General features: G+C 37.1%; 1 protein-coding gene across 7 annotated transcripts; it reads left to right on the top strand.

The window, feature by feature from the left end:
* The first annotated feature begins 874 nt into the window (after positions 1 to 874).
* LOC122296236 (exocyst complex component SEC6-like) lies at positions 875 to 24,817 on the top strand. 7 transcript variants are annotated; one of them, XM_043105780.1, is made up of 26 exons: positions 875 to 953; positions 1,070 to 1,208; positions 4,099 to 4,137; positions 4,286 to 4,374; positions 4,501 to 4,591; positions 4,937 to 5,026; positions 5,112 to 5,191; positions 7,073 to 7,165; positions 8,372 to 8,398; positions 9,465 to 9,572; positions 9,760 to 9,898; positions 9,987 to 10,031; positions 12,065 to 12,120; positions 13,862 to 13,970; positions 14,626 to 14,766; positions 14,879 to 15,058; positions 16,223 to 16,306; positions 16,438 to 16,524; positions 19,793 to 19,837; positions 21,103 to 21,181; positions 21,472 to 21,541; positions 22,695 to 22,782; positions 22,914 to 23,003; positions 23,155 to 23,271; positions 23,508 to 23,570; positions 23,979 to 24,254. In XM_043105780.1, exons 2-26 carry the CDS (start codon positions 1,080 to 1,082, stop codon positions 24,108 to 24,110), a joined length of 2,271 nt encoding a protein of 756 aa, XP_042961714.1. In that variant the 5' UTR covers positions 875 to 953; positions 1,070 to 1,079; the 3' UTR covers positions 24,111 to 24,254. The 7 variants fall into 7 exon arrangements, 5 of the variants coding, with proteins under 5 accessions (XP_042961714.1, XP_042961712.1, XP_042961715.1 ...); XR_006238433.1 differs by adding an exon at positions 24,578 to 24,817 and having other exon boundaries at positions 912 to 1,208; positions 23,979 to 24,161; XR_006238432.1 differs by adding an exon at positions 24,578 to 24,817 and having other exon boundaries at positions 912 to 1,208; positions 23,979 to 24,171.
* Positions 24,818 to 25,562: the final 745 nt, after the last annotated feature.

The raw sequence follows: 25,562 nt of genomic DNA, 5'->3' as shown, positions 1-25,562 counted from the left end.
CACAACCTTAAAAAGTGACACAACATTTTGACTAAATCAAAAAGATGCGTCTTAACATTTCATTTGTCACATGACCCATAATATTGTGCGTCTTGAAACTTCCTTAAACATCACCTCTTATGGGAATCATCATCGTAGAGAGGGCATCATTCCAAAGAGTACACAGTTTGATGATCACACCTTTTAGAATTACATCTCCCAATTGATTACACAAAACTGTGATGATCCAGTTGAGTAAAACTACAATTACCTTGGTACCAATATGAGCTTTCCACTACTCAACTCTCATCTGCATACTCTTACAGATTTGTGTTAGAATATGACAAGCTTTTACGTGCACACATTTTTGTCATTACTTTATATAGCCGCACCCTTCACTATATGTGCTCCTACTGACCACATATAACGAGTGACTTCAATTCACTAAAAAAATTTACTGAACGTTATCAATTCTCCGTGACTTGATCAATAATCAATATCCTTATCATAATTGACGACTTTAGCCAAATACATAACACATGTATCAACCTGCATTAAATTTTTATTAAATATTTTCTCTAGAGGCTATTCCTAAGATTTTTCCTAATCACATTTCAACGACTTTGCAAATGATTAACCGTTTACTTGGATAATCAAATCACATTTCACTAAAACTTTAGTGAGTGACACTTAACAGGCTGGGCTCTGTCAAGGGCCCTTTCAGATGATGAGCTGGAATGATGAGGCTGACTTAACGGGCTGGGCGGTGGGCCTCTGGGTCAATAATATTGTGTTGGGCCTTTGATTAATGGTCTAAGTTTTATATGTTTTCCATTAAGCCCATGCCATCATATGTCAAGGGCAGGATAGTCAATTCCTGTAATTTCTGTTTTGCCGAATGCTCTGTGTTGTAATGTAAGGAAGACGTGGGAAACCACTATGTGAACTGAGTTAAGGCTTCTGCCGAATTGGAGGTGCTGATTTCCTTAAAAAATCAGTGTGTTCTTATTTTCATGTACATTTCCAGTTTTAATCAATTTGGGCCCGTAACTTCGACATTTTTTTAAAACTTAATCGAGATACTGTGTAGTTGAGCGAAAATGATGGTGGAAGATCTCGCTGTTGAGGCCAAGGAATCGGCGGTGCGCGAGGTCGCAAAGCTATTGCCGCTTCCGGATCTGCTGCAGTCTATAGCATCGATCATGGCCGATTACATTACGCGTCAACAGGTGCCAACTCCATGCAATTTGCCCATGTATCTGTTCGAACATGCCTTCTTTTGGTTTCCCAGTTTCTGAGCTGCTTTTGGTAAGAATTTGTCGTGGGATTAATACTGGTGGATGAGGTTAAAAGTGGTTGTGTTTATTTCATTTAGTTAACTGTTACCTTTAAAAAAAAAAGCAGCTTTCGTTTTTATAATCGATAACTTAGGCTGACTACTTTCTAATGATTGGAGGTGTGATTATCGTTGTGTAAATGTCCAGAAATTCGGGAAAATGGGGCCTTGGCTCAGGTGGCAAAGGGTTACGATTGGATATGGACCTCGGCTTCCAAGTTTTATAATAACAAATAAAAAAAATGACAGAAAAAAAAAAAAAAAGTGCATAAATTATATTGCACTCTGTTATGGGTCCTGTATGATTCTTTTACATTGATGCTGTATATCATGATCTTGGTGGTTTTGGGGCTGGAGTGAATCTGGGGCATTCTAGTACCTGTTATTCCGACCATCTAGATTACTAAACTATTTACGTTTAGAGTTACGATGATTCACTATAACCCTTGTGACTCGTGATCAGGGGTTGCCACTCATACATTCTAGTACATGGACAACACAGAAGTGCTTTTTCCCTATCTATTTCTTTCTTGTCAATCCCTTTATAAAGAAACAACATAAGTTGATTTGAACATTTTGTGTGTTTTAGTTAAAATGATTTAATTATAGAACTTCTAATTTACAACTACCTTATTGCATTCTAACTTCTAGTGAAGTAATTTAGATATGAAAAAGTTAATTAATTAATTTAGATATGATGTGAATAAGCCTATCTCCAGGACTCGTTCTTCCTTCATCTTGGGGTAAGTGGCATATCACATTACTTCTAGTGCATGTTATTTTGACTCATATTCCAGTCCACGTAACAAACCTGACCGAAGATTCCTACAACCAAGTTCTGTGAAGTTAAGTGGAAATCCGTTATTATTATTTGTTTTTATAATTAGGTAGAAGACCTTTATTATTGACAACTATGATTTCATGTAAGGTTTGTTATGTTTAGCAGATTGTAGATTCTAGTATTTATGGATATTTAGATACATAAAAAATATATGAAATTGACATATGCGTCAATATAGCATATAGACCTTGTATAGTTGATTTGTAGAACTAAGTTCTTAGAAGTTGGGTGGAAATGTGTATATGCTTGTTAATTATGGGTATAGCATCTATGGCTTTGTATAGTAAATTGCACATGATTAGTTCTGGCATTTCTAGACAATTTATGTTGATAATAATCTGTTACTCAGGTTTTAGAAATTAAGAAATGTTCACCATCAAAGTCTGAAAGTTGATTACCTCTAGGGGTCTACTAGCGTTTTGCTTGTTCAGAAATGGGAGGAGTTGGAAAATCTGATTCGACAAGATGAAACAATTGAATGTGAACTTTTATTGTAAGCCTAACATTAAAACATGGCGTGATGGATGAGTCATAATAATTAGTGCAGTTGTTTGAGGGCATGATGACTTACAGCAGGTTCTGCCCACAGTTAAATACCTGTGCATCTGTCTGGATCATTTGTGACGAGGCAATTAATTTTGGTGCTGTTAGATGTTTCAATTAATCCATATGTCTTTTTATAATGATCTAAAATATTTCACTATAGTATCATAATATTTTTTTTTGAAGAATCTCTATAGAAATGTTTAGATTGTCATACTCGGGCGTAACTTGGGAAATATGAGGAACTTTAATCAGGCGTTACTTGAAAAATGGTTGTGGAGATATAATAAGGAACCCGAAGCCTTGTGGAATGTGGTGATTGAGCATAAATATGGAGGCATCTGGGGGGGATGGAGTACGAAAGAAGTTAGAGGAGCTTATGGAGTGGGGTTGTGGAAACACATTAGGAGGGGATTTGTTGTTTTTTGGGGGAGGGGGGGGGGGGGGGGGGGGGGTTTACTAGATTTTAGTTGGGGGAGGGCTCCAGGATTAAATTCTGGAAGGATATTTGGTGTGGGGATACCTCCCTACAAGTTTCATTTCCGCCACTTTTCCAACTTGGTAGTGATAAAGATGTTGCAGGGGAGGATGTCATGGGGTTATCGGGTGGATAGATCCACTGGGACATTAGTTTTAGTAGAGCAGCACAAGATTGGGAGATGAGCAGCTTTGATGATTTTTACAGCCTCTGTATTCCGTTAAACTGAGCAATTAACAAGAGATGGTTTGTGGTGGTCACCCACTGGGAAAGGTGCATTTTCAGTTCGCTCCTTTTATAAGGTTCTCGCTCAAGAGCCTAACGCTAATTTTCCTTGGAAAAGACTTTGGAGACACAAGGCACCCTCCAAAGCTGCTTTTTCCATGTCGACAGCATCATTGGGCAAAATTCTCACAACTGATAATGAGGAAAAGGAGGGTTATCATAGCATATTGGTGTTGCATGTGTAGGGGAGGGGGAGAGTCGGTGGAATGAGGTGATCAGTCGAGTAGAGCTGACTTGGGTTATGCCGGAGACTGTAGTGGCCGTGCTGTCCAGCTGGAAAAATATAGGAGGCATGCAGCAGATCAAAGCGGTCTGAAAGATGATCCCTATTTGCATCATGTGGTGCTTGTGGCAGGAGCGCAATGCGAGGACATTTGAAGACAAAGAGAGATCATTAGAGGAACTTAAAGCTTTATTTTACACTACTCTATGTACATGGGCCATTGCTGTTGATTTCAATGGCATGGACCTACATGACTTTCTTATTTCTTAGGCGCCTTCTTAATTAGGGCACACGGTGTTTCTTGTATTGTTTTCGGGCTTTGCCTTATTCTTTGATTAATAAAGTTTCGTTTACCTATCAAAAAAAGAAAAAAGATTGTCATGCTCAATGTTGCTGTTGTTATTTAATGTCAGGCAAATGATGCACAACTTAGCACAATGGTTGCGGAGCAGGTATATGCACATATTCTAATCCTTTTTCACAGGGAATGCTGCTATGTTGAAATTTCGCTCGCTCTACTTTTTGATACATTTATGGAGATGCAAACGTCTGTCAAGTCTTATATTTTAATGTGCTTACACAATAATTGTTTGCCTGCAGGTTGAACAGGCAGAAGCTGGACTGGAATCTCTTTCCTCATCACAGAACACAATAAACCATCTCCAGGAAAACTTCCTTTCTATTGAGAAGTATGTTGACAGTAAAACTTAGTGTGTGTTGTAACTTTTTGGGGAGCAGAGGTGGTTTTTTTCAGACTTTTATAACAATATGGATGTATCTGGCTTTGTGGCTAATATGGTTGCCTTGTGCATCAGGCTTTGTCAGGAATGCCAAACATTAATTGAAAACCACGATCAAATAAAGCTCTTTAGCAATGCAAGAAACAACTTGAATAGAACATTGAAGGTCCGTGTGTATGAGCTGAGTTACATAATCTTTTTATAATAATTATTTTGTGTCTGTGTTAATGTACTTACATTTTGTACACTCTGGAAAATGAGTTGTAGTGTTTTGTTTTCAACCTTTTCCCCTCTATCTGATTAAAGGCCCAGTGCAGATGCAGCCTTACTACCATGCTACATGTGACTATTACATATCAAGTTGGTTTGGAATAGCCTGACGAGATTCTATCTTGCAAAAGAGGGAATGGGAAAGAAAAAACTCTAGAGGCATAGCTTTAGGACCTACTTCTTTGTTGTTTTACTTACTCTGCTGTGTAGTTGCTCTCTAGTTGATGACTTAATTTTTTAGGATGTTGAGGGCATGATGTCCATTTCTGTTGAAGCAGCTGAAGCTCGTGATTCTTTGAGCAATGATAAAGAACTTGTTAATACTTATGAGGTAATAATAGTTGTTATGTATTGTTACCTTGAACAAGACTTACAAATGACGGTATCTTCATATTCTGGATTTTTCTTATTCATAGAGGTTAGCAGCTCTTGATGGGAAGCGGAGGTTTGCATTAGCAGCTGCAGGATCTCACAAAAAAGAGGTTGGCAGACTAAGGTCTGTATCATCTTGTAAATTTCTTTGTCACAGAGTTGGGTGCTTCTAGAAGCCAACCTAACAGAATTAAAAGTTTCAAATCAGGGTGACTTGATTTCATTGGTATTTTCTACACTAGTCAATATTGGCAAATCCAACGGTGGGAGATTATATGCCAAGCCTACATCATTCAATTCGAGATAAAGAATAATTGCTCAACATTTCTTTTAACATTAGTCAGAGCAAAACTTGCTACCCTATGATGGATAAAATCAAAGACATTAAAATTTCTAAAATAAAAAAGGATAAGAAGAAGAAATATGCTCTAGTATTAAGAATTTATTACATTAAAAAATTTTCTGAGCAAGGAATAAGTTCTAACTTCTCCCCCAGACAAATTTATAATTTTTAGAATGAGCCCAATACAAGTAACAATTACATATATAACAAAAGCAGCACAATAGTCATTAGATACTTGTAAAAAAGTAGTCATTATGTATAAAAGCTCAAGAATGAAGCCAGGTTTGATGTCTAGAGGTGACCAAACAAGACTAAATTCTTTTGGAGGGTTAGGGCACTATTAATAAAATATTTAAAAATTTCTATTTTTAAAATTTAGAGTGAGATCCCTAGGGGGTTGGCTCAAGTGGTAAGTAAAGGCCTTAGGCTTGGGGGTATGCTTCTCCTAGGTCTAAGGTTTAAAACCCCTTGGGTACAAACAATCTCTAGGGGCCATCGTACTTGAGGGTTTTCACCTTGAATTACCCGACATGTACTTGTGGGAAACTCCTTGCCAAGAGCTAATTAGTCGGGATGCTATTCCTGGACACCGGGTGCCAATAAAAAAAAATAAAAAATTATAGTGAAACTAAACTAGCATGCATAGGCGACACTCTTATATATGTCTTGTATACTTGGACCTTTGTCTATTTCATGCTCAACAAAATTTTTTGTTTATTGATCAAAAAAATTTACAGTGAACAATGACCAAAAAGACCCCTCAAAATTTTCCCCCTCCTTTTCTTGTGTTGGGGGTTTGGGGCAAGGGGAAATCCCCCATAGACTTGTCATTGTGTAAGCCGTCAAGACTTTCCAGTTTCACAACAAACTTTTGTGAGTTGGTAGGAGCTTATAGTCAGCAATAGTTAGCACTTTTGGACTTGGGTGGTTCATACCCCAAAGGATGGTAGATTTGTTGGCATGCTGGTGGAATCCCTGTGGTGGTCTTAGAAACTCAGATATTTGAATGCTGGACCCTCTGTGCTTAATGTTGTGCATTTGGCGATAACATAATGTCTGGACTTATGAAGACCGTGAGGGGACAGTGATAAAATTAAAAGCCATAATATCCATCAGTCTCTTTGCTTGAATGACTTCTCGCAACAAATCCGCCAGCGTATTAGAATTTTAAGGAATTTCATGCCTTTTATTCTTCTTGCTAGTTGGGTATATCTTTTTGTATACTACCTGTGTACTTGGGTTGCGCCCCTCTGCACTTATACTAAACTTTGCATTACTTATGAAGAAAAGACCATTTATAAGGATTGGGAAAAGACTTGTTCTAGCAACCACCGTGTCTAAAATTTTTATGATTGTACTAGTGAGCTTGACATCAATGATGCAGTTGTGTGGCTAGTTCAGTGTAGTTATACCTTTATTTGCCAAGTAATGTTTTAATGCTTGGTTCAACCCAGCATTTGCGGTTTCTTAAATTGACACTTGAATTTGACCTTCAATTACTTGGGTAAAACATGATCTGTCTTGCTGCAAGAACAACCTTTTATATTGTTAAAGTAGAAACAGTATGGACAATGATAATATTTATTTAATTTATATTACACTTTCAGGCAATGGAACTTATAGCTTAATGACCTCTCTCTCTTAATTTGGAATGTGACCCAGAGAATATTTTGAAGATGTTGATCAGACTTGGGAGACTTTTGAGAATACATTATGGGGTCATGTTTCCAACTTCTATAAACTTTCTAAAGAAAGGTAATATTCTTTTTAATCTGGAAAAACTTGAAAAATGGTGATCATTCCTTCTTTTTTATTTTTGGCATATGACAGTGAATTTATCTCTTTCAATCAACTGCATTTAGGTTCCTTTTGTTTAACTTATATAAAAAAAAAAAGGTTCCTTTTGTTTAAGCTGTTATTACTTGAGATATGATGTAGTGTTTCATATTTGGTTCTTTCAAGTGGTCTGAGATTTGTGCCTTTGTTCCACTTCTCAAAAAATGTTAGAAGATTTTCGTGTATTCCGATTTGGTTTACTTGCAAATACCATTAAGTAAAAGTGCTGAGAAATCAGTTTGATAGGTTGCTAAAATAATCTCTGGATTTCTTGAGATGTCAAGAAGACATTTATTATCTTTCCCCCTCTCTTCCCTTCTACCTCCATCAACCCAAAGGAGGAAGTTAAGAGAAGGAGATGCATGTGGGTCAACCTGTTTTCTTTTCCCACATGAAGGTGTCATATCTGATATACAGGCAATTACTTTTTAGGCGAGACCTAGAGAACCATAAATTGCATTGATGCATAAAATTCAGCCTAGCTTTGTGAGAGATCTCTCACAAAGTAGCTGAATAATAAAGCCTCTTTAATTGAAGCTTTAAAGGGTAATTTTGGGCTTTGTTTTGGTGAGCACTGATTTTTCTCCATTTTGTTGTTGGCTTCATGATTGTTTATGAGTCCACATTTATTTAGTAGTTTGAGGAGGCTTGTTTAGGCTAGAATTTCAAAACAGCAGGATGTTAATACTGAATAGCTCAGATGAGTTGCTTATTTGTCAAGAAGTTAGGGTTAGCAGGAAAACTTGGGACGGGGAGAGACTTAAGTTTAATAATGGTCCAGTGGCATCTCTTTCATGAACAAGAGGTGAAAAGTCATATCACAGGTTTAATCTCACTCGGGTTATATCACAGGTTTAATCTCACCCGGGTTTACAAGTTTGATGTTACTATCAAAGAGATTCCATTGTGACAAAAAGTTTTTCTCTTTGTGGTGTTTCAACAAAAACCTGCTGCCTTCTAATATTTTTTTTTCAGTGATGTTCAAATTGCATCCCTTAGTTATAGATTTATCTTCCTTCCTTTCAGATACATATTCTTTAAAGTCCTTATTTCTTAAATTACTCGTTATTTTGTGATCCTTCTAATGGTCATTTTATTTTTATGTATGCTTATTCTTTTTTGCAGCCCACAAACTTTGGTTCGTGCTTTAAGGTATGCCTATGATGAGCGTTTTTGTTCTTTATTTTCTTGTTGAATAGGCTTCTGATACTCTTTCTGAATTTTTTTGATCTCTCTCTCTCTCTCTCTCTCTCTCTCTCTCTCTCTCTCTCCAAACCAGTTTCATGGCATAGGTTTGGTGTCAATTTTTTTCAATCAAAACACTAATTGATATGCAGTGATACACACATGGGCTCAAGAATATTGTGAAAAATGTTGAAGTGTATTTGCTGCGTAAGACGTATGACTTTTTTGGGGAGTCGGAGTGGGCAAAATAATGGAATTGACCAACATCATTGCTAAAACTCTTGGACTTGTATTCTTTTTTGGGGGAGTAGGTGAACATACTATTGACAGAAATTATGTTTTACATGGAAATGAAAGAATTGGAGTAATAGAATGGCATTCATAGCTATGTATTTATGTTGATACTTGGGGATGTGCATTGAATGCCATATCTCCTTTTTTCTTATAGGTAGTTGAATGTTGTAGTTCTTCACAAACCAAAAGCATGAGAGCAATACTAGGTGGGCCATTATAATTTAAAACATAAGGGGGAGTTGATATAAGCATTATTTGTTTTATTTGGAATATATAAACACTTAAAAAGGGCAACCCCTATGGGTTGGCTCAAGTGGTAAAGGCCCTTGGTCTTGGTGGTGTGCTCCCTCTAGGTCTAAGGTTCGAATCCTTTTGGGTGCAAACAATTTCTAACAACCATCAGACTTGGGGAACTTCCACTTGAATTACCCGATATGTAATTGCAGGAAACTCCTTGCTAAGTGCCTGTGCACCCCCGATAATAGTTGAGACTTTGTTCTCGAACACCTGGTGCCAAATAATTTTTAGGGTTGGTTGTGGAAACATTTTCTCTTTCCTGTTATGATTCTGGTTAAATCAGAGGTTATTCTGTCTTTTTATCACAAACCTTTCTTGTGTTTTTATGAGCTTGCCAATATATGGGTTTTGTTTTATGATGGCTCTTCCAGTTGATTCACTCTTGTGCTATTTTTATTATGTATAATCATCTTCCATTTCTACTTTTACTTTTCTGGTCCAGGGTTGTTGAAATGCAAGAAATACTTGATCAACAACTTGCTGAGGAAGCAGCTGAGGCTGAGGGGGTTGGTGCAATGGCATCAATTGCTAATCCTCGTAGAAATTCCAAGTATTTTGGATCAGTTTTCCATTTTATGCATTAGCTTTCTCCTTGATTTGGTTTGCCATTTATAGTTACTGATTATTCTATTTGTGATGTTTGTATCTACCCCAGAAGTTTTTTTTCTATTTTTTTTTCCTCTTTTAAAAAAGTGAACCATAGATCAGAGCCTTATCAGTCATAATTTGTCCACCAGGAAGGCTACCACTGTAGCAGCTTCTTCAAGAAATCTGATGCGGCAAAAACTGAAGGTTCAGGGAAAAGGCTATAAGGATAAATGCTATGAGCAAATAAGGAAGATTGTTGAGGAACAATTTAACACACTTCTAATGGAGGTATTCTTTTTATAGGTACTCAATTAGCGAGTAAATACATTATATTCTTGTTAACTATATCTTATTATGCCTGTAATTTGTTCATCAGCTTGTTTTTGAGGACCTTAGAGCAGCATTGGAAGAAGCTCGAATGGTAAGTACAACTGGTCCTTACAAAATTTTAGATATTTGTATTTTCATAGTGGCAATAGAACAAGTCATAATAGATTGAGCATGTGCTATAGCTCATTGTCACCTTTTGAGATCTCCATGTGGGCTTCTGCTTGACCAAGTATCCCTAAGATTCACCCCCAGTTAGAGTTCGATCTCTTCCAACTTTCACAATTTATGTTGTCATGAAGCCATGGACTATTTTCCAATGTTTTGAATACCGTACCGGTCAAAGCACTGGAACGAAATATTTCTGTACCGGTACCGTTTCGTGTACCGTTTCGGGATAGTCGATATATGATATTTTAATTATATTCCAAAATAATAATCTATATATGAATAAATTATACATAAATACATATATATAAATTATAAATAGTCTAGTCTGAATTGGGGGTCAAAAAATGAGCTTGTAGTTTGAAGAAATGAAAAAAAGAAGAAGAAGAAGAAGTAAAGGCCGAAAGGTATGTAGGCCGGTACATTCCGAAATATCAGCCAGTACGACCAGTACCGGCCGGTATTTGGACCGGTACGAAACAGGTACAATTTCTGTACCAGACCAATGATCGGTATGGTACGAAATTTAAAACACTGCTATTTTCACCTCTAGTAATTATTGATGCAATCAGAAGTGTTATAAAACATCAACGTACTTCAATATTCCAGTAAATCAGCCGCTGAAGCCTCTACACGTGCAATACCATATACCTCTAGGAAAGCATGCTCGAGAGCCCTGTGTCACCATACTGCAAGTCATGCCAAAATCTTGTTCTAAAGCTACCACCCGCCTGAAGTCTTGTATGACTTGAAAAAACTTGTTATCCTTTCCTGATATTTTTCCATAACCCGCACCATGCAGTCCATGTACATCATTATAACACTAATTCCAACTACAACCAAATTTAGAATCCACTACGGCTGTCCATAGGGCCTCCCTCTCTTGTTTGTAATGCCAATATGCTAGCCAGACTATCCACATTAGAAACATTACCCCCAGGGACCATCTCTGGCTACACCAAATTCACTCTCAACTCAGAAATAACTCTGGCATAAAAAGGGACCCTCAAAGAGTGGAGGTAGCCCGGGTTTGCCCCACAAAATATCAAGGTATCATTTGAAAACAATACATTGGAAATGCAAAGCACTCCAAGATTACTAATAGAAATGTGAGAGATAGAACCTCCATCAATAGTAGCTTATAATATTTTGCTAAGAGCCTCCATGACAAAAAATAAAAAATAAAAAAGAAGAAGAAGTAATGGAGATAACAGATCACTCTATCTCAAACTAGTGGGAGTGTCATTTGTCAATACAGGAGCACATAAAAGATGGTGCATTACCCAAGATCACCATGTCTCCCCAAAACTGCATCTCCCAAGCAAAGAATAAAGAATCTCCCTTTTAAGATGATCGTAAGCCTTTAATCTCCAATTTGCAAGCACCCTATACTCACTGGAGTTGAGCCAACCATTTAGGCATTCATTAGTAATAAGCACAGAGTCTAAAAATTTTCTACATCTGTGTCTTCAATATAATCTTCTTGACAACCCTATCAACTGATTAGCAAGGACTTTAGCAATTGTTTTGTACAGTCCATTCAAAGGCTAATGGGTGCTAGTCTTTAAAATCCACTGCAACAGTTGTTTTTAGGAATGAGTGCTATGAAGGTGACATTAATGCTTTTTGCAAACTTACTATTGTTGGTGTGGAAGTCTAGGATTACCCTGATAATGTCTTCGCTAATCGCATCTAAGCAAGCTTAAAAGAAAGCTTTAAATAATTGTAATGATATTGCCAAGTATAGGATTAGGGAAGGTTTGAACATCGCTTTTATTGTCTGCTACAGTATTGTCCGTTTTCTAGTAACACTCTCTCTCTCTCTCTCTCTCTCTCTCTCTCATATAATATAAATATATGCAGTATCATGACTTTCTGTCTTCATGCTCATATATTAAAAATCATTATTTCTAATACTACCTGTTTAGATTCGTTCATAGTGTTGATAGTTTCTTTCAGATTGGAGAAGAGCTTGGAGATATTTATGATTATGTTGCCCCTTGTTTTCCTCCAAGGTGTGGATTGCCAAATCGACCTCTTTTTTTCCCTAATCTTCTCTTGTTTTAAGCAAGATTTTGGCTAATGTTTTATTATGCCGCTTGATTTGATGTTTGTCATTGATATTAGCTTTCTTAACCTAGTACTTGATGAATCAGTACTCCCAATCTGATTCTAGTCCAGTAGAAAGTCTTCAGAAAGACCTTTTGGGTTTATTTGAGCTTCCCTCTGTTGCTGAACTGAATTCCAAATGCAAGCAAACTGGGGGGATGAAGAAAAGAAAAACAAGGAACAGAAGCTACTGTGTGCTGCCACCCAAATATAAAGACAGTTTAATGATGGCCCTTAAATCTAAAACTTTCCTCTTGCAATCTTTGAAGGTCGGAGCATTTCATTCCCTCCAAATACAGCACATTAAACTCAAACATAACGAGGTCGTCCTCCAAAGCTGTAAGTTGTTGCAGCTTCTGAGGGGACTTCCAACACTCCATCAAATCCACCACCCGTTGGGGCATGATCCACACTAGCCCAAAAGTATGAAATACGATTGCCCATAGATCTCATGCCACCTTCCAGTGAAGCAGAAGATGATCAATACTTTCTCTGCCTTGCTTACACATACACTGCCAATCCATTACTGCTACATTCCTCTTTCTCAAGTTATCAACCGTTAAAAGTTTCCCTAATTTTGCCAGCAAACAAAGAAGCTACCTTCGATGTCGTCTTATTTATCTAAATATTCAAAAAAAATTGGGGTCATCTTGGGGGAAGAAAGTGTGGTAGAAAGACTTGGGAATCCAACATATTTTATCAGCGCCCCCACTTATCAGCCTGAGAGAGTACAGACATTTAAACTTTAAAGAACAAAGAGATCACCCCCAACTCCCAATCATGCACATTTAAAATGAAAGTAACGTTCCATTGGGTTCTATTTTGAGAGATTTGTAACATTTCTGCTACCAATGCCTCTTTACAGTGGGAAATGCTAAATTATGTCGAGAAAGCTGTCTTTAATGGTTGATCCTCATGCTACAATTTGTGCCTGTGCACACCACCATCCCAAAAGACCCCACTAATCTCATTTGTACGTCATCCTCCCCACATACTATCATATTTAGCTTCTACGGCCAATTTGTACATTGTCCCCCTCTCTGTGGCAGAACACCATAACCATTTGCCCAATAGAGTTTTATCGAACTGTAACAAGTTTTTGACGCAAACCTCTCGTAGAAACCAGAGTGCAAATCCTTGCCCAAATAACAAGGTGGTACTTGACTTCATCACCAACCATGCCCCACAAGAAATCTAGTTGAAGTTTCTCAAGGCAGTGGGCTATACTGATAGGAATGTGGAAGAGAGATAAGTAGTAAGTGGACAAATTGGAGAGTACTCTTAATCAAAGTTATCCTCCTGTCCCATGTACTTGGGCTATGCCTATCAATATCATCAATAAGATTCTTCTTTACTGATCCAAAAAAAAGATCAAAGTGATCCTCTGGCCTTGGATAAATACAACCACTTCCACCCAGCTAAATGACATTCATTTCACTATACCATTGGCCGCATATTTCTTCCTAGCTTTAGCTTCTAGGATTTTCACGATCTTGTCTCTCTCATTAGGTGTAATTAAAGTGTACTTGTGTACCTTGATAATGTCTTTCTTCTTCCTGATATTAATAAGTCTCATCTTACTTAACAATAAGAAAATCTTCCATGCTAAACTTGTATTTGGACTGATTCAGTCTTCAATGCTGGCAGATATGAAATATTCCAACTCATGGTAAATCTGTATACTGAGAGGTTTATTCAGATGCTCAGATTGCTCAGTGACAGGGCAAATGAATTAACAAATATTGAGATTTTGAAGGTACTTTTCCCATTCCTTACTATTTTTAAACAAATCTTATTTTCTGAAGGGAGCCTTTGTAGAAGTAAACCGACCATGAAAGTGACTGGTACTGAGATTTTTACTTGTACTTTGGATTTAAAATGCATCTATTTTGGACATATACAGATTTACCATTGTACCTTTTTTATTATTATAGAAATAGCAGGTTTTTTTTTCACTTCCATTCTTTGTCAAGTGAAAAATGGACACCTAATTTCATAATGCTGCTGGTTGAATTGATTATATGCTCCACCCTGCCCTTCTGATGCTGCTGACCGATGAAGTTATTGGCCTCCAGAGGTCATTCATGGTGCTCTACATCCAAGTTATTACATCATTAGAGTAGTGCCCAACTCCCTAATAATTACATGAGACGTGACACTTTTAATAGGAGCAACTACAATTAAAATGCATGGGTGTATAAAATGTGGGGGTTCTGTAAAAGAAAAGTACAAGGGGTTGGAAAATGGTTTCACTTTGTTTCTTTGTACCACTGTTTTCGTTGATACAAGATTTATACTGTTACTAAGCACGTTTCATTTCTGATTTTTATAGCTAGGTATAATGCATTCTGTATTACCTTACGAATTTCTTATTACCAACTATATTTCTCTTTCTCATTTCGTACAACTAGGTAACTGGTTGGGTTGTTGAATACCAAGATAATCTGATTGGGCTTGGTGTTGATGAGTCTTTGGCTCAAGTTTGTTCTGAGAGTGGTGCCATGGATCCCCTCATGAATTCATATGTAGAGAGAATGCAAGCTACAACAAGGGTAATTATATGCCTACCTTGTAAATTTCTTCCACTCATGTTTGTTATATTATGATACCGCTCAAATAACTTCTCTCATCTAACTGTTGTTTTCTACTGGTTTTGTTTTCTAGAAATGGTACTTGAATATCTTGGAGGCTGATAAGGTACAAGCACCAAAGAAAACAGAAGATGGGAAGCTGTATACACCAGCTGCTGTTGATTTATTCAGGATTCTTGGAGAGCAAGTGCAAATTGTTCGGGATAATAGCACTGATGTCATGCTATACAGAATTGCTTTGGCAATCATTCAGGTAAGTAAGCTGAACTTTCATTTGACACAGTTGATACACTTCAATAACTGGGAGAATTATATTCCATCTCCTAAAGTAAAACATAACTTCTGATACCTTCAACAAAGAGAAAGAAATGTAAATCGTGGATGGAACAAGTTTTTATTCAATTTTCTACATGGTTGTGGTCGTCGCAACTGGGAGTAGGCTGGATAAAACACACCCTTTTTGGAAGCTATAGGCAACCAACAAAAGAAATGACGAGAGAAACTACCAGCAGCTAGCATAGATATCTCCAAATCCTATTTTGAAGACTATCCAGAAAAATCGAACTTTAGATTATTGGTTGCTTGAGGATTTGTTTCTTTTCTTTTTTTTAATTTTATGGTAGCTATGTGTTGAAAATCTTCTGGGGATAGTTCCCTAGATTTATGCAATTGAGGACCAAGTTGTTGAGGATGAAAGTACTTCATTATGAAGTTATTTTGAGTTGAATGGCCGGGCTTTAGCTGGAAGTATACTGTCTTTGAATTAACTTATGAGTCATTATTTTTTCATAAAATTTATTAGGATGTAGTCATCAAAGTTATACACTATGGAAGATGATTCTGTCTTGCTTTATAAGGTGTATGTAGCGAGAAAGAAATTATCGAGATTTTAAAGACTGAGTTTTCATACTTATAGATTTCATGGATTTCTTGATCTTTTTTCTTGTACCAGTTAGGTGTATCTCTTGTATGCTACTTATGTACTTGGGTAGCATCCTTTCTGTGTTTGAATGAAGTTCGATTACTCACAAATTCCTACAAATTCAGATCTTTTCCCCTTTATGTATACATTGTAAATTTTACCCACTTGATTTTGACTGCATTCCTAGTGAGACAACCCCTTGGCCTCATGAAAGACGTATGATTGCTTCATTTGAGAGTGAAATGTGCAAATGATGTCTTATCTTTCTCTTGATGGTATCACAAGTATTTTGTTTTGCATCCTATTTAACTATTATTGACAGAATTCATTTTTTTATCAGTGAACAAAGAGTTTTATAAATGATAGAGGTAAGCATAGCCCAAGTACACTTGACATATACAAGAGCAAGAAATCATGGTTGAAGAATTAGGAGCTTGACATGAAATTCTTTTAGTCTCCCCCATTGTTGGACTTACACAGTTTGTTTTGCTTCAGGTGATGAATGACTTTCAATCCGCTGAGAGGAAGAGACTTGAAGAACCTGCTTCTGACATTGGTCTGGAACCTTTGTGTGCAATGGTTTGTGAATCATCTGATCATGTAGCCTGAGATGTTCTTTGGCACTTTCTTGGAAACAGAATTATTTTATGTTTCTGCTGTAGACAATGTACATACAAATTAGAATGTTAGCTATTTGGCTTTGTGTGCAGATTAACAACAATCTGCGTTGCTATGATCTTGCAATGGAGCTAAGTAATAGCACCATGGAATCCCTTCCACAAAACTATGCCGAACAGGTGATATTATTATCAATTTAAGTTATCTCTTCTGATTCTTCTAATATTTTTAAGTTATCTCTTCTGATTCTTCTAATATTTTAGAGCTTAAACAAGTCATTACTCTGCTATATTTCATCTATCAATTAGATCCTTTTATCTTACAGCCATCAAATGTATTTCCTGAACTGTTATTCATATTATGTTTTTCAATTTCATAGTCTTGTTTGAAGCATGCCATGAATTTGTTTAAACTTGTGATTTTTGCTCCTTTTATTTTTTTTCCTTAATTGATTTTACGTGTTAGGAAACTCTGCTTCTTTTACTACAAGTCGCAATGCAATGCTTGCCAGACCATCTGAAGTTACTAATCATTGTTCCCTTTGTTCACTAAGGGACATGAAAGAACAGTGTCTGTCATCTTTTTAGTCAGAATCTATTCCCGTATGATTATGCAATTAGTCTGGTATTTTGTTAATTACAAACCATTCAAGTCATTGCACACTTTTGTCTATTCTATTAGCCAATTGAGATTTATTGTCTGAACAGAATCACATGTTTAATTATATATTCGTCTTTATTCCTTTCTTTATGATACGGCTACAAAATGGAGTGAACCCCTCTTGCTTTCCAAATTATTCCCCCTCCTGGTTTGAGTACAAAATGGAGGGTAAATTGTTTTTGTCTCTTCTATTTGTAGTTGTTGTGAATTGCTGGGCTGAGCCTAATTTATGAGGAATTGATTGTGTGTAGCCCGTTGTTACAACAAAACTGGGTTCTCCCGTTATATTAGTTCTTGATTAGTATTGCTACCACCTTTTTGTTTCTGGTCATTGAGGCCTTTTACAATGAGCTGTTGGCAGCACTAATCGGGCAAAAATCTCCAGCATTCCTAGCCCTCATCTTTTCTGATGCGAAAATGATAAACAGGGACTCAAAAGTTACTCAAACATTCAAGCCTCATAAAATCTGTAGAAAAAATCATAAAACTCCTTCCACAAACCTCCACCAATGTTGGAAAAATGTCATCCACGGATCTGGTACAGGCCCCTTATTTCCACTCAAATTCTTTAATGCCTTCAACACCTCTTCCTCAAATGGATTTTACTTCCAACCCAAATCAACAATCCCGAATTGAAAATTCAAGCAATCCCCCTTAGCCTCCAATCCTCCACACTCAGGTACTCAGAATGCGAGCATTCTGGAGAGACCCTTCGATGAAGATGAGATGTACAAGGTCATTGTTGGTATGACTAAGGATAAAGTGCCAAGGCCGGATGGTTTTTCTATGGGGTTCTTTCAAACTTGTTGGGACATTGTCAAAGGGGATGTTCTGCAAGTCTTTAGCGAATTTCATTCTCTTCAAAAGTTTGAAAAATCCCTTAATGCAACTTTCATTGCACTCATTCCTAAAAGACACGGAGCTTCGATTATTGAGGACATTCGTCCTATAAGCTTGATCAGTAGAGCGTATAAGATTATCTCAAAGGTTCTTGCTAACCGGCTAAGCACGGTATTGGAACATATTATTTCCAAGCCTCAAAACGCATTTATTCGTGGAAGACAAATTATTGACTCGGTACTCATTGTAAATGAATGCTTGGACCATAGATTGAGGGAGGGAGGCTCAGGCATTTTATGCAAGCTTGACATGGAGAAGGCATATGATCATATGAATTGGGAATTCCTCTTATACCTGCTCAGGAGGTGTGGTTTAGTGATAGGTGGATTGCCTAGATGAGTCATTGCATTTCGACTGCCCGGTTCTTAGTTCTAGTTAATGGTACACCTGCTGAATTTTTCGATAGTTTTCGGGGTTTGCGACAAGGAAATCCCCTATCTCCCCTTTTGTTTGTCATAGTTATGGAAGCTCTTAGCCGGATGGTGTAGGCCGCAGTTGGTGGAGGTATCCTATCTGGTTTTCAAGTGGGTAATGGTACTGGTGGCTTGATTACTATCTCTCATCTTTTATTTGCAGACGATACTTTACTTTTCTGTGAAGCAGATAAAAACCAGATTCAAACTCTACGTGCACTGTTACTTTGCTTTGAAGTAGTGTCGGGACTCGAGGTGAATTTTGGTAAGTCTGAGATGGTTTCGGTGGGTGTGGTCTCAAATATACGTAGTCTAGCAAACTTATTGGATTGTCAGGTGTCCTCTTTGCCTTTGAAATATCTGGGACTTCCATTGGGTGCAACTTTTAAGGCTAGAACTATATGGGATGGGGTGGTGGAGAAGATAGAGAAAAGGTTGGTTGGTTCGAAACGAGTTTATTTATCAAAAGGGGGCCGTCTTACTCTTATTAAGAGTACCCTTTCAAATCTTCTCACATATTTCTTATCATTGTTTCCTTTACCAACAGGGGTGGGGAACAGGATTGAGAAGACCATAAGGGCATTCTTATGGGGGGGCTTGGGGGAGGAGAAGAAATTCCATTTAGTTAGTTGGAAGACAGTTTGTGCTCCAGTTACACAAGGGGGTTTGGGAGTGTGCGACTTGAGAACTTTTAATAAAGCCCTATTGGGGAAGTGGTTATGGAGATATCATTTAGAGGGTGAGTCTTTGTGGAAAGAAATTATTGATGCAAGATATGGAGCTGCTTGGGGTGGTTGGTGCTTCAACGAAGTGAGAGGGGGGTATGGTGTGATGCCCCCAACTCCCACGTACGGACACGTGGAAACCGAGGCGTTGGAATGATGACAACACGGTATCCCTTCTCTTATATGCTTCGGAATTGGGAATTGCCTTCTATCTTTTTATTCTTTCTTTACAAAACCAAATGGTATCCCTTCTCTTATATGCTTTGGAACCCAAAGACTTGGAGTTTCAGAGATAGTTTTCCAAAATCAGACCCAATACTCTTCGAATGGCCACTCACAGCAAATTTGTTCAACCGGCTTTCTCAAAGAAATGGATTCTGTTGCCTTTATTTCCTATTTTCTTACACCATGGTATATTCAACAAACCCTAAAGGTTTGCGCAGCACAATTAACCTATAATCATAGCTCTTCCTATCTTGAAGCCGACCACAAAGCACATGTAGTTAGATTCTTTAATAAACTACATGTTGTAGCTTTTGTTAATGTGTAGATCATGTGTATATTTCTGTCATGCTGTTATTTTTGTATTTTGATTCTAGCTCCTGTTGGTGTGATCTTTATCATCCCATTTGCTATCTTTTTCTCCTTTCTTATCATTTCGTATAGGCTCAAAGTTTATATTATGGAATTTTTTAAATATATGCCTATCCTTTTTCTTTCTTAAAATTTTTCTACTATTTCAATTATAGGTTAATTTTGAAGATACTTGCAAGGGCTTCCTAGAGGTTGCAAAGGTATGATCAAATTTGAAGGTTTTCATGAAATACATGCTGTTCACTATTCTATTATGACATGATCCAGTCACATTCCCTATTTAATTAAAGCTTCCGTGTGGATTGTACTTGGTGGCTTGCATTCTGTCATGGAATCCTATCATTTTTTAGTGTTATCACACAACCATTGGGACATCATCTTCACTTCACCCATTTTCTCAAGTTGCTTGGTTGCCCGAGGGACCTCATCTTAAATTTGTGAAGTTCATCCATAACCCACCAATTGAAATATCTTTGATGTTATGCTATTGTAATTGGGAAGTCAGCTTGACAGTACATATTTTTGATGAATTTAATATACTTCTAAGAACCTCCATATAAGGTTGCATCTTTAAATTACACTATGTTCATAGTGTAGCTGAAATGAGAATGTTAAGATATATGAGTGGAAATACTGGAAAAGATAACAACAAAAGGCGCTCAAGTAAAATTCAGCATAGCCCATATTGAGGAAAACATGGAGTCATTCAAGATGGTTTCATCATGTACAACAGAAATCAATATATGTTTTAGAAAGATTGATTTGATGCAAGTTGAATTACTGGAGAAATGTAGATAGGAGTGTAAAATCATGGGTAAGGTGGTAAAGAGGGTATGGTAGGAAAGAGGGTTAGCTAGGGTTAAGAAAAAGTATGATTCTATATAGGGTAAGATGATGCCTGTTTCAGACACCCATTATCTGAAAAAGGATCCGTAAAATATATTCTACATAATTGGGTTAAAGGTTTGCTGAGTTTATTTATTTCATAGGTGGCAATGAGCCGATCTGCAGAGTAGGCCTCCCCTGCCTATAAATTTAACTAGGTCCCTGTCAGAACCCTATAGAGACTACTAGCAGGCTGGCTTACATTTTTGTGAAAAATAGATCTAGCCACTATAAATATTTCTGTATTTGTTTGATTATTGATACAAAATACACGAGTAAATCTTTAATTATTCTTCTTGTACTTGGCCTTTGCCTTATGATGATAGAAGAATAATTATTTGTTTTTTTATTCTTTTTTAATACATAACACTAGTCATTGAAGGAATTTTGATAGGCTTAGAACAATCCACGACATTGATATTGATTGAATTGAAATGAGAAGATGGGTTCTTGATTGTTGTGTTATGAGAAGATTGCTTACATCGATTTATACTGTTTTATCATACATAATAAATATTGATGGATAGAACATGTTTGAATTAAATCAAATTATCGTGTTTATATTCTACACTGATAGTAGGAATCTGTGCATCAAACTGTTCGTGTGATATTTGGAGACCCAGGAGTGCAGGAGTTACTCGTAAAGCTATATCAGAAAGGTAAGCGATTGTTATTTATATAATTTCTTTATTTGCTACGTTTTCAATAGCTTGAAAATTTTTGAGGCTGTAGCTGCAAAAGATCCCTGGACTAACTTGATGCAAATTGCTTGAAATCTAATCTACTAGGGATATGGAATCATGCAGTCATGACATTCTGATGCAATATTTTTTCACTTGTTAATAATGAATGTGTTTTAGTTGGAGAACGGCTTACTCAATATTATTACTATCTCTTGAAACGCCTCTTTTTGCATCTGAGTTGGGTTTTCTCCTTTTGTAAAGTCCAGAGTGGTGTGAAGGACAGGTTACTGAGTCCCTGGTTGTAACATTCGGTGATTATTTTACAGATTTGAAGATGTGAGCTTTCTTTTTCTTTGACCCCAGAGACCTTTTTTTTTACCAGTCCTAATGTTTCAGCACAACATGCTTTTGTTGGGTCAATGCATAAAAGAAGGATATGACTTGAACCATCAATGGTTTACCTTTATTTTTTTCCTATTAAAAGTATTGTATTGGCATGGACATGATTTACAGCCTTTAGTGTGGCCCTTCCACCTTACAACCATCTGATATCCTTGATTTTATGATTTTATCTGAGTTTGTATTGATAGTTTTTTTCTATACCTTAAATCTAGAGCATGATTTATGTACCATTACGGGACTTGCTCAGATTAGTTGGATACATGATTGGATTTTCTACTTTTAAGGATATACCTTATTTTGGGAGTCAAAAAGAAGGTGAAAGCATAGGATGATATGCAAAACTTGAGGACTGGCTATCTAAAACATAGGATGACATGTCTCCCAATTCTCGATTTGATCCAGTATGTCGGTCGAATATTTATTCACATAAATTCTCTGATTGTAGGCCACTATCCCCCATCCTGTTTATCAGTTTGGGGAAAATATTAATCCCTCCACCCCCTGCCCTACTGCCCCACAACCTCCTATTGTACTTACTTCTTCCCTGTTTTCCTGTCTGAATTTTGAATAGTGGCAGTTCACATTTTACGAGGGGATAGCCCCCCGTACACTTGGGCTCTTGCCTATTCTTATGATCAAGAAAATGTTGTTTACCGATCAAGAAAGAAAAACAAGGGTATAGCCCTTATGGTTGGTGCATGTCCTGATCTTCTCCTCTGCCCTTTAATTTAACACTAACACATGTTGCAATTAAATTCAAGAGATTCATAAGGACTGGTTCTGTTCCTTGCACTTCCAAGATATAACTTCTAGTACATGTTAATTCCACATGCTTGCTATCGAGCTTCCTTCTAAATGATCCTTTCGTTTCAGTTTATGCCAAAAACTATTCATTAATTTGAACTAAGACTTGTTTAGTTGTCACTAATTTTGGGGCACTGCCTTACTTAGAGCAAAACTTGGTGTTGAAAAACACTCGATTCTCTCTCTCTGAGCTTTATACTTTGGTACAATGATGCTTCTGTTACTACTTTGTCTCTTAAAAGTTAGAATAGTTATGATTGGATTGTTATTTTCTGACTTTAAGGTACATTGAAGAAAGATCTTTTAGGCGATTTGTTGAAGCTTGCCTGGAGGAAACAGTAATTGTTTATGTTGATCATCTTCTATCACAGGTTTTTATTCTGCATTAAAGCTAACTATGATATTTTTGGGAAGTTCAATTGAATGTATTCTCCTGTATTTATATTGTTATTTTTATTGCCATGACATGATGGTCCTTAATGATTGATGTTTGTGACTGTAGAGGAACTACATCAAGGAAGAGACCATAGAGCGGATGAGGCTAGACGAAGAGGTTCTCATGGACTTTTTTAGGGAATATATAAGTGTTTCTGTGAGTGCTGTTTATATTTCGTACAATGTCTTTTTTTTCCACAAGAAGTATTTCATTTAAATGAAATCCCTATCATTGAGATGTTAACCATTTTATCATTGGTTTGTTGTATCTATCAATTTTTATCACCATCTTCCTGATTCGATTGCAGAAAGTGGAAAACAGAGTCAGGATATTGAGTGATTTAAGAGACCTTGCTTCAGCAGAGAGTCTGGATACCTTCACGCTCATATACACCAATATTCTCGAGCATCAGCCTGACTGCCCGGTAATTTCTTCTATCAATGAAATTCTTGAGCTAGTTTGCACCACAATTTTGCTTCTTAAACTTTCAAACAAACATTGTTTCAAGAGTAGCATTAAGTCGGCATTCAAAACGCTTTGTTTTTTATTTATGCTACTTCTTCCATGGAATTTAATGTAGTAGAAATCTGGCCCTAAAGTATCTGAAGGTTTCTGCTTTGGGTTTTTCTGTTAAAAAGTCTTGATCTTTTCCTCATACAGCCTGAGGTTGTTGAGAAGCTTGTTGGATTACGAGAAGGCATAACAAGGAAGGATGCAAAGGAGGTAACTTATAATTATTTTCCTCGGCTCAGAGATGTACTATTTATTGGACACTAAAATATGAATAGGCTCGAATTTCCTTGGGGTGTATAATGATGTCAATGTGAAATAATCACTTGAGAGTGCTTTACAGAAGGGGTTTAAAAGTATTAAATGTTGCAATTGACTAGCTAATGAAATGTGTAGCTGCTCTTGTTGTGAGGACAAAGTTGGCTTATTTATGTGTAGACTGTCGCGGAATGCTTTCCGTGTTTTATCTAATTTTAGCATAGGACCAAAACATTTTCTTATTTTGCAAGACGAGAAACAAAATAAGAAAGACATTGCTGTGTGTGATGGCATTGCTTGGGAGGAAGAGGCTTGGAATCTGTCTTCTGCAGGTTTGATATATCTGCTTTATGTGCCAAACAGGTTGTGCAAGAGTGCAAAGAGATATACGAGAATTCTCTTGTTGATGTTAACCCCGCAACGGCAGGTTTTGTTTTCCCGAAGGTGAAGTGCTTATCAGCCTCCAAGGGATCTATTTGGCGAAAGCTGACTTAATGGTGCAACTTCAATACCTGTGTTAAGATCAGAAAGACAACGCTATCAGTTGTATAGACCTGTAATCTTTTTTATTTTTTCGATGGAGTATTTCCCATTTATATTAATTTTGATTAGAAATGAAGAGCCTGCGTTTCTTGTACATTCTATTCTTTCTATTTCTCTGGAAATGAATTCGAGTTTTATAAAGTTAATTGATTTTAACATCTTAACTTTAATTCCCCTTTGGAAAATGACACACATACAATTATTTTTTCAATCCTTTATGCAATCCTGTTTCATAATTATGGGCATTTTTGTAAAATAAATTATAGAAGTATCAACATTTTATAGAAATAATCTCAATTTAAAATTTGATTGTAAAAACGGTTGTATGTGTATCATTCCTTATTACATTAGTGTATCATTCCTCGTTACATTACCTTACGCTACCAATAAAAATTTACGGGACATGATGCTCCTTGTAGGTGATCCCTTCGAGCCTGAGTTGCTAGAAAGGGGTCAAATATGTGTCTCACATGAAGCCTCGGCAAGTTTTCATCGACGACTTCTCCTGTCGGGCTAAAGGGGGAGTAGGGGCGCATTTCATTACTGACGAAAGTCCCTATGTGATCAACAACCCACGCTCCTATTGGCTTTGAGACTTCCAAGGGAACAAACCACCACACCCCCAAAATGTCGAATGCTTGCAGAAGTTTTATTAATAAATGTTTTATGATTTGTAATTTACATTCTAATTTACATTCCTATATCAACAGTATAAACTCTATTAATAAAGGTGTGACTTTTCACAAATAAAACATGCAAACTACTTATTGCCATCAACGTAATCTCCACTAATGTAAATCTCCATTAGCGAAATCTCTAACAATTACTTACCTCTATGCGGGGTACCAAAGGGATTAGTCATGCCTAAATGCTGATTTATCTCTCCCATGGTGAAGTGCGGACCAATCCTCAACTGCTCGATAACTTACCTTCTTCGTGAATGTCAACAGGTGGGTGTGCCTCTAGTCTCTTCGATACTTGACAATTTACTTCGACTTTCGTCACAATAAAGAGTGGGATCAAAGCCAATCTGACCCAACATTTACCTTCCCTGTGATGTCACGGGTGAGGGTGGCTCTACTCCCAAACTACCCAAACAACTTACATCCCTGTGAGGGAAGGCAGGTCTAGCCCCTGCGGCAATCCGACCTCTCTCATGGAGGAGAGTGGGTACAGCCTCTCGGTTGCCCAAACAACTTATCTCACCTGCATCACGGTGAAGTGCAAACTGGCTGCTCAACTGTTTGGCATTTACTTCCCCTGCAGGGTACCAAAGGGATGACTGTAATACCTAAGATTACTTTATCCCTCCTGCGGTGAAGTGTGGACCAGCTCTCGACAGCCCGATATTTACCTTCCTCTTGAGCATCAACAAGCTAGAGTAGGTCTAATCCCAAACTGTCA

This window comes from Carya illinoinensis, chromosome 15, assembly GCF_018687715.1.
Source record: "Carya illinoinensis cultivar Pawnee chromosome 15, C.illinoinensisPawnee_v1, whole genome shotgun sequence".
Classification (NCBI taxonomy): Eukaryota; Viridiplantae; Streptophyta; class Magnoliopsida; order Fagales; family Juglandaceae; genus Carya; species Carya illinoinensis.
Note: the sequence above shows the minus strand (reverse complement) of the source record. Positions and strands in the feature narration are given on the sequence as shown.